General features: G+C 39.9%; 1 protein-coding gene across 2 annotated transcripts in view; it reads right to left on the minus strand.

Moving 5' to 3' along the window:
- atg7 (ATG7 autophagy related 7 homolog (S. cerevisiae)) overlaps positions 1-15,923 on the minus strand; it is a 62,539-nt gene that overhangs the window by 24,665 nt on the left and 21,951 nt on the right. For both annotated transcript variants that reach the window (XM_040052295.1, XM_040052296.1), the window contains exons 16-18: positions 11,575-11,650; positions 8,038-8,118; positions 3,279-3,401 (exon numbers count right to left, since the gene is read on the minus strand). In XM_040052295.1, coding sequence (XP_039908229.1) covers positions 3,279-3,401; positions 8,038-8,118; positions 11,575-11,650 — 280 coding nt within the window. The remainder of the gene's footprint in view (positions 1-3,278; positions 3,402-8,037; positions 8,119-11,574; positions 11,651-15,923) is intronic.

A 15,923-nucleotide genomic window follows, 5' to 3' on the forward strand; every position in this document is an offset into this window, starting at 1 on the left:
AGGAAACAGACGCAAAGACTTCTGGCGCTAGTGGGCTGAGCAATCAAAACAATCTCTCCGTGTTCTGATTGAAGAGAATGGGACCGATGCCAGACTCTTCAACACGCTTCATCGGGGAGAGGGGGTGGACAGAAGGGGGTGGGAACAAATGCAAGAGATGGAGAGAAATGATAGGGATGAGGTGGAGACTGATAGAAGAAGAGGTGAGAAAGGGTAGAAGTTGTGGAGAGAGAGAAAAGAGGAGGAAGGCATTTTCTTCTTCACTTGTTGCTTCTCTCATTTCACCTTAAATTGTTTTCTTTTCATCTCCAGTCCTCTTTTGATGTCCATTCTTTCTTCATCCTTGTCTTTTCTACAATCTCCACTGTCTCTTATCTCTTATGTTTCTCAGCATTTGAATCTGGCTCTCATGCTTTTCTTTCACCCCCTCCTCCTCATCGATGTGTTATTAGGGAGAAAGTACATGGGATTTTCCCACAGTTCAACAGGACCAATCCCAACCCCCACCACCCACACACACTCGTTTTCTGTCTTTCCCCCGATTCCCTCTGTCTCATGTCAGAGGGGGAAAGTCTTGAAGAAAACCACCCATATTCCACCACAAAGTATTCTGGGTGTTTGCTGGAACTTCATGCCGCTCGTTGTTCCGTCAACATTGACTGTGTGCTTCTATGGCAACACAATAATTAGAGGAAGGTTATGGGACGAAAATATCTCTGCTTCGGGATTAAAACGACATCTTTGCTTAATAATTTAGGTCCTGTTTGGTTTTGCTTTTAGAGAAATCCCAATGATGAAATTAAAATTTCCACAAGAGGATAAAACCATTCTGAAACTGTGTGAAAAAACATATTGGTATGAATTTCCCAGGGTTGTAAAACTTCCAGGACCAATCTAAGAGCTATGTAGCCATTAATCTCTGCCCCACTGTTTAGGTTTCAGTCATGGTTGGAGAAGGCAAAGCAAGAAGCTCAGAAATCTGTTTGGTCAGCCATGAAGCCGATATGAAACGAGCTGCCCAAACCATTTCAACTACACTCTAGAGAGCCTGAAAAAAAGAGCCAACTGGACTTCTTTAAGTTTGTGAAGACGTTTCACCTCTCATCCAAGAGGTTTCTTCAGTTCTAAAAGCAAACGATAAAGAGCCACAGGTATTTGACCCCAAGTGGCAGCTGTCCCCTTAGACCTGGTCCAATTTTTGTCTAAGACACAAACTCTCAAACACAAGATGAAAAAAAAAAAAATGTATGCTGTGTATACTCTGCAGTGAGGTGTGGTCGGACCTCTGCATAGGTAAAACTAAACAGCCATTTCACAAATGCACAGTACAACATATAAGAACCACCTCAACAACAGACTTAGCTGTACGTGTGCACCTAAAGGACAAACTACAGATGGTTTAAGAGAGGAGTAAAGGAGGCCATCTTTGTCCACTGTGAGTAACCGTCACTGAAGAAAAGTGATGGCTTACAACATGAGCTGTCAGCCACTTTCAGTGCAGTCTTGATTTCTCTTCCCAGGCAACCCCACTCGCACCTCGTCTCTGGTGACCTCAGTAAGTCACATGATAGGTTGAAGCAAGATCTCACAGGGGTTTCACCTTTAACCACCAGTGATGGTAATGACCCATGACTTCTTTCACCCCATGGCTCATGTCAGTCATCACATGACCCAAAGTCAATGAGCCTCAGGAATACATTCAAGGGGACAACCCCCATTAAGGGTTAAGTACCTGAGACCCCACCAATTTGTTTTTAAAACTGAAGAAGTCTCTTCAATGGGAGCTGAAACATCTTCACAAATCTAACTAATGCTGTTACCTCAGTCCAGCAGTAACTAGTTTCCACAGGTGAAGGCTAGCGGCTGATTTAATGAATGGCCTCTTTACTATTAATGTCCAACTCCATTGCAACAATCTAATCCAAACAATCTGACCAATTAGTATATTTTGGGCCAGGGTTGTGCTAAAGGTGATGTCAGGAATTGACAAGTGAAAGTCCGCCCATTTTTAGGTTATTTTCCATATTAAGTTCATCTTATTATTATGACATTAACATTAAACTGAATTTGTCTCAGTGTTGTTTTCATGTTGAATCTCCACATATAAAAGACGCTTATAACACAGATGTGTCTGGACGTGTACGGGCAGGCAAACAAGTTCATGCCCAGACTTCTGTCTTTTAAAATTAATGTGGAGCAGCGACACTGATCCAGCACAATGAAATGAGAAAAACAGGGGATATTTCTAACTGGTGGACTGATTTTTTGTGATTCTGCATTTACAGAGAAGCTCATTTATCAATCTCCTTAACTTTTTAAAAAACACATTAATCACTTTTGTTGGTGTAGGGAGGTCACCATAAAGAGCACAGATAAAAGAGAAAAACATAAAAAACAAAAAACAAAACAAAACTGGACCACATGGTTTAACTATCAGTCTGAGGTAAATATGTAAAAACTTCATGCCATTTTAGCCTTTTCAGTGCTGTGTACAACTTTCCACTAACAACCTCCTGTTGGTGAGCAGCAGTGGTAGCAACCCCCCCCCACAAAAAAATAGATTTATGATCCTGCAATCATGTCTGTTTTGTAACTTTACAGTTATGCAGAGAAAAGAATGACTGAAAATCAACCAATCAACAGATTTTTGCTTGCATGTGGTCCTGGAGCTAACTAACAGTCTGTGGCCTGTGCACATGGATAGGAAAGGGAACTGCTACAGCAAATTTCAATAAAATCAAAGAAGTTTTAAGAAGCACGGAGGAGAGGACTGATAATGACTGCAGTACAAAGCTTTTCATCACTCGTTTTAACGTCATTGCTGAGACAGTTTTATAAAAAAATAATAATAATAAATTTCTGCAGCATGGGCTAAGGTGAAGTACAAACCAGAGTGCAAACATCAAAAAACACCATATATTTTTGAGGCTACAACCTGCATCATCATAGCTCTTTGGAGCACTTACTCACTATTAATGCACTACCACGCAGAGCTCTTTACTCCCACTTTCAAACCAGACCCCAACAACACTTCACCTGACAGTGGTGGCTAACATTATTTAAAAAAGACAAACAGAACAAACAAAAACAAAACACAAAATTGGTGACAAGTGTGCTTAACTACTTTCAAAGAATACACACACAGCTCTCATTCCAGCTATACAAACATCAGTTTCTTGTCATTATGGCTCAAGGACCAGGTTTGCCACACTTAGCACATTTTGTGATCATGTCTCCACCTATTTGTGTGGGTGGGTGTATGTGTGGACGCAATCTACCTCTGCAGCCTGTGTCTCTTGGTGCAGCAGAGTCAGCCCCGTCAGGTCCTCCAGGAATGAATGGGAAGAATTAAAAACCTTGGACAGGAAGCTGAAACCTTCCCTCTCATAGTGGTCTAAGACCTAGATTAAAAAAACAAAAGAAAACATAACAACAGTTAAAGGTTATTTAATCCAAAATGCAACTCTGGGGTATTACACCATTGTTTGAATTATGTGTGCTATGATACTACACTTCTGCTTTCACTGAAAGTATACAGAAACAGCTGATCAGCATAAACTGATCGTGAACTGGCTAAGTAACTGGGAAAAATACAAAATGACTTAAACACTTACAAGATAAAATCTATAAATCTTCTCTTTCTGAAAATGTAGATGTCGCCGTGTGTGCTGACTAAACAGACGAAGCCCTCTTTTAGTTTGCTCAGGTGCAAGAGTCAGACTCACACAGGTGAAAAAAAAGGTTCTACAACCTAAATGCACTGTTTGACCTTTACTGTGTTTTTTAGTAATATGTTACATCTTGCCAAAGGTGGTTATGAAATGTTTTCCTTCCCCACACATTACGCTTTTGGTGTCCTTATTAAATATGGCTTGCACTGGACAAGTAAGCCATGCTAAAGAATCACAACATGAGAAAATGTATCCGCAAAAACATTATTACATAAAAGCAGATCACAATTTTTGCACGGAAGAAACACTTTAAAAAAAAAAAAAAAAAAAAAAGGAACTTTTAAAACTCTGGCCCTCAGGCTTAACTTCTGTAATACCACAATTCGGCACCTCTACAATCACTCTGCGGTGTTTACCATAATCCCCTACAGTACAGACTTCAAATACCCACACCTTCTTTCCAAAAACCACACATCCACAGATCCTCTGCCCTCTGGACTACCCTGCTAGTCTTAGCAAAGCCTTTCATAGATGCCTACAGACCCTCCCCTGCAGGTGTAGAGTTACCTCTGCTTCAGACAGCAACACAATGTGTGCATCACTGTCTGTGTGTGTGAGTTCGCAGACTGGCGTCTAGTCTTGGAGCCAGACACACCGCACACAATACACACTGATGTGTCCCCTCATTCATCTTTTCAACCTCTCTTTTCTTTCCTTCTTTCTCTTTTATTTCTTTGACTCTCCACTTCGATCCATGGGGTGTGTTATGTGAGACGCCAACGGCCATAACCCACTTTGTTGAAATGTAGCTTTTCATGACACAGGAAGCAACCTAATGACCATGACGATCTTGTGATAAAGTTAATAAAGTCACTGCACAAACACAGTGCTAAGAGCATCAAACACACACCTTTTGGAAAAACATGTCCACAAAGGCTCTCTGCGTTTAGAGCATTTCCCATAAAAATGTAATTACATTGTTGTAAATACTATAACTGGACAAACAAAGAAATGAAAAGACTCCAAAAAAAGAGAGAAAATTTTGAAGTGTTTTGCGGTGTTGATGGCTTTAATAGTGATCATGTGCTGCTGCTGGATAGCAAAATTAAGCAAAACTACAAATTCACCAACAAACAAACATCTGGATGAGATGGGTTGCTGCATATATGGACATAAACGCTGACATATGGATTCACACGTGCACTTGTAGCAAAGCTTCCTTCCACTCGGGGCCACATAAATGAATCTCCGAGCTTTATTGACAGTTGGCAGGCCTCCTTTTTGAAGCTGGATCCATACAGAAGGCATTAACTGGAAGCATCACACACTACACGTGTGCCTCTAGCAGTTTCTAAAGATATCAAACAGTGGGTGGTCTTGGTGACACAGAGGACTCCTTTACAACCAAATTTTAAAAGACTCAAATTTGCTTGTAAACACTGAAGAATATGAGGGACCGGATGCTTTTCAAAGTACAGCTGCTTTAATGGTGGTTTAAGCTGGTTTCATTTTTAACTTAAGCACATAATTTACCAGGACTTTGTGTTTCCATAATGTGACACCTAATATATTCTGAATACTGTGAGTAAACAGTTCCTGCTGACTCACTTCCTCTGTTAACAAGAACGGCCATCACGCCTATGCAGACACATGCTTTAAAAACTCCATACTGACTCATTATTATAGGTTTGTGGGTGTAACGGTATTGGTGAAAAGGGACACTTTCGAGAAGGTACAGCTAGCAAAGAACGTGTAGCTAGAAGTTTTTTGAGTTTTTTTTCCTGGGCACATCAGCATAATCATCCTTCTTACCATCTTACCTACTCGCTAGAAGTGATGCCCTGCATCTTCATCCTCCTACCCATTATGAAGTTCAAGTTAAAGGGTTACTATTTTGGACTACATCCACCGCAAAATGCAGACACACAAGTGCGAGCGGTTTAAACAAGATTTCCACTGAGCGTTCCCAAAATAGAAGCCCTTCTGGCAGCTGTGCAGCTCCGTCTAAGGAGACTACCTTGAAGAGGAGATCAGGCAATCTAAAGGACTATTTTTTGTTTTTTCCCCAGGGCGCACTTGTGGTAACTTATAATTGCATCCTATGTTTTATATCTGATTATTTTCTATTAATTTTTTTGGTTGGTGCTTTAAAAACTTAATATCACACATCAGCAAAAGCAATGAAATGGAAATTCACCCGCCGACATAGCACAAAAAATACCCGCAGACTCTCTCTGGCTGTCCACTCCTTATATTCTTTGCTTTTCATCTTTACAATCTGTGGTTTAAGGACGATTTACTCTGAATATAAAACAACACAAGCAAGTACAAGTTTAAAAGAGAGACCACCTTGACAGAGGAACACTGTGAGTTATGTTAGTGACCAGTTACAAATGTCGTCAGAACTTTACAACCCAAACAGAAAAAGTATATGTTTGCTATTAATAGTGGAAGCATATTTGGTGGTGTGTACAAGTAGCTGTAGTAAGAGGTATCTGGCACAGTTTTAGACAAAGCCACGTCAGCTGTGATTTACTCTTTGGCGTATAGTTTTATTGGCTTGTAGCCCCAGAGAGTTAGGAAATACACACACACACACACACACACACACACACACACACACACACACACACACACACACACACACACACACACACACACACACACACACACACACACACAGCGAAAAGCCCCAACTCTACAGGAACTGCTCCAGCCCAGACAGGGGCTGAATTGTTTTGTTTCCATAGAGACCTGGCAGCACACAGCTGACTGCGGCAGAAATACACACAGAAAGACCTGCACTCGCTGTCTCTCTCTCTCACACACAAAAACCCACACATCCACACACTATTTAATACACCGATAGATGGACAAGAGGAACACACAATGGGAGGAGAGATGTGGGGGAGGAAGAGAAGTAAGGCAGAGAAGGTAAGATGTATGAGAGGAAAGAAGGAGATGTAAAACAGGACTAGACTGAAAAAAAGAATAAAAGAAGAGACTGAAAGGATGATAAGCGAATGCAAAACAGATGGAAAAGATGTGTGAGTGGGATTAAACATATTCACCAGCTTCACTACATAACCTTTATCCCTGCCTCAGCAAAGGATCGTCTTTCCAAACTCATGTTGTTCATTGTTCCCAACTACACAGGCTTTACCCAATCCCTGTCAAACCATATGAAACCTCTGTGCAGACCGAATAATCTCATCAGTCACACAGGCAGAAACATGACACCTTAAGATGGGCTGGAACTGCAGACGTTTTTTCTTTTTTTTTTGTCAGAGTGTAGGTGGAAAAAAAACTTCTAGTGCACAAGCTAGCCAACTCCCTCCCCCTGCTGCCTCTTGGTTTCTCTCCCCGTCTTCACATGAAAGTGATAGATCTGGGGCTTTATGACCTCTTTATAGACACAAAGAGTGCATTGAGATCAGGGAAGAATGAAAGACTGAACCAGCCCTCCACTCATCACAACACCCTTGCTTTTAACGCTCTACTTCCTCTGCTTATAAACCCTCGATATTATTCCCATTTAAAAAAAACAAACAAACAAAAAACACCAAACAAACAAACAAAAGCCACGAAATGACAAAAAACTTTCTCCTTCTTTAATTTGCACTTTTCTATCGCGACTCCCCTGGTTTCCAGTCTTACACCAGTGTAAAAACAATGAGTCACATTGCTACACACTTAGCCACACTGGCCAGTTGGATATCAACCTATTACGAGAAAAAAACATAACACAAAGGGCAATTTCTCTTACCCCACTTGGCCTTAGTTAGGATATGTGAACCCTTCAACAACCCATCTATGCACATGCACACACACACACATACACACAGACAAAAAAAGAGAGAGCAGCAGTGGGAGCTAATTGCACTCAACGACAGTTACTGACATCAATGAACAACTGCTGCCTGATTGTTACCATATGCTTTTACCAGCTTTTCTGTGTCTCTCTCTGTGTGGATTCAGTATTCCTCAAGGAACTGCATTTCAACACTGACTTCACAATGTGGAAATAGGAGAGATGGGAATCCCCCTATTTCTGTTAAGGCTGCAATTTGTGTTTGGAAACAATGTTGTCACATAATAACAGAATCTAATCTGATACTTCGATACTTTAAGCAGGGGATATATATATAGACCTCACAGCCCATTGTTCATTGGTGCTAGTCTCAGAACAGAATCCATTTTTTGGGATTTCCTTACCTGGATGATTGAGGGAAGCATCAAGGCACATCTACATTGTATCTACTTTTTTCTGGCAAAGTGCAGTTCAACATTAAAACACAGTCTTGCTGCAAAACTGGATTCAGAAACACATAATTAGAACTATTCAGTTACATTTGGTGCCACTTACAATGGGGGAGCAGGCAGTGCATTTGTCAAAGGCCAGGCTGGCAGGCAGGACATTATCGAACCTTGAAAGAAAGCCTCGAATCTGTGGAGGAGAATAAGACCCTTAAGAAAATATTCAGAAAAGCAGACATTCTAATTATGTGATCAAGGTTTGACAACAGAGGGGACAAGCTGACATTAACAAAAGATGAACAACAAGAAAAACAAGCAGCTTTTGGAAGTCGGTGTGTTCACCAGGAGACTTGCTAGGAAATGGCAAAGGTGATGCTTTTATTCCTTGAAAGCAAAAAGTAATGCTTCCACTGACAATCATGAAAATGCAAAACAAATTTTGCATTTTCATGCCAAATGTTTTGCATTTTCATGATGAAAATGCAAAACAAATTACAAATTTTCATATGTAATGAAAATTTGCCAGCAATTTCTGTATGCTGTTTAAACTGAAAGCAGAGAGCGCCCTCTGGTGTTATAAAGGCATGTTTCAATTTGATTCATTTCATCATATTTAAGTGCTAAATGCCTTCACTCCTAATTAATCATATACATGCATGTTGCAGTATCACTTATCACATCACATTCTTGTAATCGCCTTCCTCATCCACCCCCAGCTTCCTGTTTTGTAATAAAAGCTTCAGCCAATAATGGTTTTTTTGTTTTGTTTTGTTTTTTTGATGACACACAAAACATGAGGAGCATGTAACAATTTCCTGGGTATAATTATCTGGTGGTGAGACTGACGAGTATATCAAACATTTGTGGCCAATTACTGCTGATGCCCATTGACGGAGAAAAGGTGGAAATTCATGGCTTTTGGTGTTTGAAGATCAAGAGCATCAGTGTTCGTCCTTATATGCACCAAATTCATTTCTTATGCTGTGTGTTAACCTGCGGTGACAGGTGACGCACCATGTCCAGAGAGTAAGGTAAACTGTGGGGGGGGGGCAGTGAGTCAGACCAGTGGATGAGCGTGGGCGAGTGAGACAGTCGTGAACAGACTCTATAGCTTTCTGTAGAGAGCATAAACTGACCACATATGACATACGTGTGTCAAGTAATGTGCTCAGTCGACGTCAGGCACAGTTCAACACGCGTTTGGATAACACATGAAGATTAACTGCTGTTTAAGCACGGCTCGTCAGACATGTCATTCAAGACTGTAAGACCACTAATTACTTCATGCAGTATTAAAGCATCCTTGAGTTACATCAAAGCAATCAAGGTGCATCATTTCCACTGAGAATCAGTGCTTTTGACTTCAAGGGATGATAATATATGTGCCGCTTTGGATCCCAGTTCAAGTTGCTCAACATTCCTCCCACATTAAGGCCATGCTTAATTTGATCATTTTATCCATTATCTACGTTGCAATTTTGCTATTTTGGATTATTTTCTACCTTAGGCCCGGCTGTCCACCCCTTATATTCTTATATTCTTGTTTTTTGGGGACCTTAATTGAGGGACTGAAGATAAAAGGTCTTGCATGCCCTTTGAAGTAAATTTAAGAGTTTGTGAAACTGGACAATATAGCTAAATCCAGTTTAATTCTATATATATCAAAGTAAAGTGCTATTGTAGTAGTTGTTACTTATAGTAACCCTTAATGTTGATTATTTGATTTAGCTTGGGCTTAACACACAGAAGTATCAAAAACATGTTGAGAACATCTCTCAAACACAGCTCTATTCAAGGGCACAAAATTGACAGTGCGCGTGAAAACGAGGGGAAGGCAATGGTATAGCTGCACTTCAGTTACAATGGAGATACAAGTGTGCAATTTTTGCAAATCACCAGAAGCTGTCACTGTGGCACCACAAAAAAACCCCAAACAAACTGCCGAGTGCTGTATAGGCACAGAGTGCCGGGGGACTGAGCACCTCAGTCATTTATACAGAAATGTGTGCATCTCAAGCATATTATTTATTTCGCATTTTTCACTCCAATCATTTTTACACCTTCTCTCTGTACATGAGCACACACATAAAATACCACATTTGAATGCCAATTTTTTTATGGGTTGTTTGGCTGCCAGCAGATGTGTCAAGCAAAAGGCAGTTTTCATGATGATGAATATTGATGGTGATACGTAAATAGAGGAGATGAAAAACCACCATTTAGCCAGGAGCACAGTTTGTCCTAGGTAATTTGCAAAATCAATAAAAATATTTACACTTTCCTATTACATGAAAAAATGAATATATTAGTAAACAAAATCCAATTTGAATGTGTCATTAGGTCATTAGTCCAATCACGCTCAACACAATCCAAAAAACATTAAACAAAAAAAAACCACACACAAAAAAAACTTGCAAATTGCGTTTTACTAATGACAAACCAAAGAAAAAGAGCTACACAAAGGTGCACTATTCAGATAAGCACACGGACCCTTTCTTTTTCCTTTCTTCTCCATAATAGCTGCTGCAACCAGCTCATTGATTATCACTATGAGCTATGACTTTGCCACAGCTTCCAGCTGAGCCTTGCCTGACCTCAAGTGCTGTGTTTCTCGAGCTATGAAAAAGAATTAATTTTGTTCTTTTTGGCAGCACCAAATTCAAGTCTAGTTACTGCCTGTTATGACGAGCCGTAGCGCCTTATTCTTGACTCATTTCTACAAAAGGACTGAAAGGCACTAATTCATAAAGCACAAAGACATGCAAATCTGCAGCTAAAGTTTGCATATCAGAAAATCTCTTCCTGTCCCAGAAAATGGGCTTCTGGCGCTCGGAAAGACTAAGATCTCTTAATTATGATGGTTTCCAGGCATGATGAAGTCTCCTCATTAGGAACCTTGAGTCATGTTTGATCTTTCAGTTTGAACATATTTAATGACTATTAAAGTCACCAAAACGGGAAACCTTTGTGTATTGTTACAGAATAAAAAACATCAGATGTAAGAATGTTGTCTCTACATATGTATGTTTGTACTGATGTGGACAAAAACCCAGCAGAATATTAAAAACTGAAAAAAAAAAAATCACTGACTTGCCAAGCTTTTAAGGCAAGGTTGTGTGCAGGGCACTTAGTGAAATACTATAACAGCGAGGCTGCTGAATTACGCAACACTTCCATCATTTCTGCTTGTCCTTCTTTTCACAGAGTATGCATAACAACACAGCAAACTGTGCCCCTTTTCACTTGCTGAATCAAAACATAATCATTTCTTCTTGGGGTGAATGCTGAGATACTCCTTTGCAATTATCTCTCTTCTGCACTGTTGTTCTCTTCGCAGTCCCAAACTGGACTCTCAGTGAAATGCAGCTTTTTCAGAATGTTAAAGCAATACTTCAGCCTCCGCCTTCAGAATCTGCCACTTGTTCCCCTGAGTCACTGAGAGCTTTGTATGTAGGTGTCTGGAAAACTTTAATAGCCTGTAAATATGCTGACCCTGAATTCAACTTCAGCAATTACAGTTTACTGTCTGTTATGCAATTCTTTTTATTATTATTTTTTAACTCTTACATGCATACTTTGGATTTTTAGCAACATTTTGCAAGTTATTAATTTCAGATTTTTATATGAGTGCATCTATATGTCTGACCTGATGTGGCACGAGACCGAGCGAGGTGGGAGGTTCGTTCATTCTGTCATCGCTGCTGCTGGCCACTGCATAGCCTCTGAAGGAGAAGAAAAGGGACATAAGTTTATATACCTACACACACACACTTGTGCAATTTTGGCAGTTTTTAAGAAATAAGTAATAAAAGAATAAATAAATAAATAAGATGAAGAATTAAAACCAGCAAACCTGCTTAAACAGCCTTCCACAGAAAATTATAATACACTGCATTCTGATGATTTTTTATAATACACAGCAAATCTAAATGTGCTGCTAAGAAACACTGACTTTGGTTTTCTATACTGAGAACTAATAGACCCTACTTCCTTGAATATTAAAAGGTTTTACATTTTTCATGTGATCTGAGAGCTCCTGCTCCCCAGTAAATTTAATCAGGGTTAAAAGGTTCTACTCTGTGTGGGTAACAATAAGTGAAATATCACATCTCGCGCTGAGCTGACAGTGGTTTTGCAAAGTCAGAAATCTCTGTCAAACTGCAGCAACATTAATCCTGAAGTGCCAATTTTCTAAAGCCAGTGGTTGCTATGGAGTAAGATTTCAAATGAGAGCTGGTGTAAGGGGCTTTTTTGGGATAAAGAGCTGGAAGAATTGGGGTTATACAGAAAGGCACAAACACAGCTACTAAGATAAAAACAAGGACACAGAGAGTAGCTGAAGCAAGACACAGAGAGATCTTGGTGTAAAGCAAGGAGCTACATAAACACAGAAGTTCTGGAAAAAGCACATGGAAATTCACCTTCTCCTTTACTTTCTAAGCTTTTTATCCAGGACCGAAAGAACGGCTTTGTAACAGCTTATAACATCTCAAAAACATACTGAGAGAAAATGGCTGTCTTATCAGGCCCAGCAAGCAGCCACTTTAGTATGATTTTCACCAAAAAGGGCACACACAATTCCATTTTCACAAAGACACACCCGTGCACATGACTACACACTTAATAGGCATGGACACATCCCCATTGGCGTTAAGAAAAAAATACACATTCTAAGAGACGGAAATATCGAGCTAGCACAGACTGCAAAGAGAACTTAAGGGCTGACTGAACCTCTGTGTTAGAGCTTTTGAAGCATGAAAATGAGAAAAAGCTCGGCGGGGGGGGGGACTGTGCTACAACCAAATTACCAATGCTACCTGCAGCGCAGTGAGACCTCAGCTGCTGTGCTGCTCCATCAAAAAGGTAACATCTCCCTTAGCTTTAAGCCTGGAGTGAAGCACTGATGAGAGTACTTCAGACAGGTACTGGTAATCAGGGCCGTTCACTAAGGGAGGAGAGTGCTAGCCCTCTAGTGTTTGCAAGGATGTTTTATTAAATCCAGATTGGAATGTGGACTGTGTGTGTAAAAGAAGAGGGCAGTATGACATAAAAACTTTTTTTCTACTATGATTCTGAGTATGATTTTTTTCTAGCACCATGCTGAGAAGCATATATTGTATACCAGAAACACAAAAACCAGAGGTGTGACGCAAGAGTCAAGCAGACTGTGCTGAGAATAAACTCAAGTGTTCACTGGGGAATATCCACTGACACCGGTAAGAGACAAGAATACCTGCTGTCAACCTCTCACACTTTGCCCAACACTTCAACCTATGAATGCATGGCCAGACCATACATTTTAATACATAAAAGATGAAGGTTGCGTACAGGTCTAAAATGTCACGGCAAGGGTCAACCTTCAGTGTCAAAAAATAAAGCCAGTTTGACATTTAGCTAAAAACTCCAGATCTTCTAATGACTATGTGAGGCTGCTCCAAAAGTGACTCTTGTGTTAAAATATCGATCTAATGGCATTAAAAGCAGTCAAACCTTGATGCATAGCTCAGTATACACACAGTTTTTTCCCTTCTAACACATATAGTTTTTTCAAGTGTAAAATGTATCTAAGTGTAATCAGAATTTGTACAATTTAACTAAAAATTTCACCACCAGGTGACAGTGTTTTACCAGAAAGTGTAAGTGTAGTTACCCTTATAGATGAAAGCAAGTAAATGCAGGTTTGGGGCTTTGACAGTGCAGCGCATTAGCGCTGATGCCTCACAGTAAGAAGGTTCTGGGTTCAAACTTCTTGGTTGGCTAAGGCTTTTCTATGGAGTTGGCATGTTCTCTCATGTTATGTTAAATGACGATGCTAGATTGGCTCCCAGTGTGGATGTGAGAGCAAAGAGTTTTCTGTTTTTCCATTAGTCTTAGACTGGGCTGGATATGATTGGGCTGTACCTTGCCTCTTACACTATGACTGCTGGGATAGGCTGGATCAAAGTGGTCTAAGATCCCCCAGCTAACAGTTTGTTACACAACCATAGCCATGTCCTGCTGAGCTTAAACGAGCCGCTGTTTTATTTTTAAACAGACATAATGATGACAGAATTGTTAGCTCGTATGAAAATGAAATGTTTTAAAGTATTTTCTAAGTGCAGTTCAACAGAGCAAAGGATTTTTAACACAGTTTTTACAAACATACTAGTTTTATTTTGGATGCTGGCATTTACTTTGCACACAAATACAAAATTATTTTACAAAAACTACCCCTCCCCACCAATGCCTATGTGCCCGCGTCACTTTTACTATAACTATGTTGTTTAGTTATTGTAGACTGAACCATTTTTATTCTTTTCATTCTTTCCTGCTGCCATAACACAATAATTTCCCATGTGGGATCAATAAAGTGTCTATGTATCTATATGCCTATCTACCTGTCTGTCAGTCTTGAGTCAATCCACAGATTTTCAGGGGAATCCAAGTCAGGGCTTTGTGCAGGCCAGTCAGTACCATTGACATTGTTCTTCACCAGATGGGATGTATGGTTGTTGTCTTATTGGAAGACAGCTATCCAGTTTTGACGCTGACTGCTTGAGGTTTTCTTTTAAAGTCGTTTTTCTTCTTGACGAGATTCCCAATTCCAGTCACACTCAAGGATCCTCAAAACATAATACTCCCACCACCAAGTTTCACTGTGGGTTGATGTTCTTACGCCTCTCCTTCTTTCTCCAAACATAAGCAGTGTCTCTGTAGCCAAATAGCTCTAGTTTTCAGTTTCTAGTTGTCTAGCTTTATGTGATTAAATGATGCACAATCTTCAGGTTGTTTTAAGTGTACTTGAGTCTGGCTTGAAGGTGTGTCCACGCAGAAATTGAGTTTTTCCTCAGTCTACAGCCTTGCAGTGCATTTCTGTGCAGGGTTTTAGTGACCTTCTTCTATGAATGAGTGAACTCTTTCACTGCCTACCTTTGCCAGGCTTGCTCTGTACTGTGTCGCTCTCTTTGAATTTCTTGATTATACTTCTCATTCCAGCTTTCGACAATTATAAACCTTGTGATAACTTTGTATATCCATCTCCTGCTTTGAGAGCATCAACGATTCTTTTTCTCCAGTCTAAACTGATTTTCTTTTGTTTCTGGCCTGAAGCCTTCTCAAGTGAATAAATGGGAAAATATCCTTTAGTTTTAACTCAATTTTACATCCGTCGAGCTTTACAAAGTTAAAGGACATCAGGACTGGTTTGTGCTATTGCTCTACAAAAGGGTCGTTTTTCAGGGGGGTAACAATACATGTTTTTGTTATAATAATTATGTTATTGTGTGAAAATTGAAGTATTTTATGATTTCTAAAGAAAACTAATATGTTTAGAAATGCTATCTTGAAGATCCCTGATTCTGTTAAATTAAAAAAAGCACATGGGCAAATTTGGACAACAACTTAAAATGTCATCAGGGGGCTGATGATTTTGTGTACATCTGTAATCAAGAATTAATGTAAAGCTACTGTTAGACTAGCATCTTTCTAGCCTGCTTTTTCTTTCACTTGCTCTCTTCAGGGGTTGCCACAGCAGATTAGATGCCTTCATCTCACCCTAACCTTTGCAAACTCTTCTGTCAAATGAAGCATTTTAGATGTTCACTCTCACTATATCCATAAGTGTTCTCTTCTTCTTTTCCTTTTGCCAGGCAGCCCAATCATCAACATCCTTTTACCCAATATATCCACTCCCATCTCTGTCTGCACATGTTACTCTCAACCTTGCCTCTCTTACTTTATCTCCAAACCATCCAACTGTAGCTCTCTCTCTATAATATACTCAGTCCTTATCCTGTCCACCCTGGTCTCTCCCAGTAAATATTTGAGTATTTTAAACTCTGTGACATCAGGCTCCACTTCCTTCTTAGCCTACAGTTACTGTTCATTACACATAACCACAGTCAAAAATAAGTAAATATATACATAAACAAATTAAACAATAATGAAGGACACGTGTTGCAAAGGAGACATGACTGTTTAGCAGTTGATGAGAAGATGACTGTACTTCTAACAGCG

Source organism: Simochromis diagramma, unplaced genomic scaffold, assembly GCF_900408965.1.
Source record: "Simochromis diagramma unplaced genomic scaffold, fSimDia1.1 OVJJ01000389.1, whole genome shotgun sequence".
NCBI lineage: Eukaryota > Metazoa > Chordata > Actinopteri > Cichliformes > Cichlidae > Simochromis > Simochromis diagramma.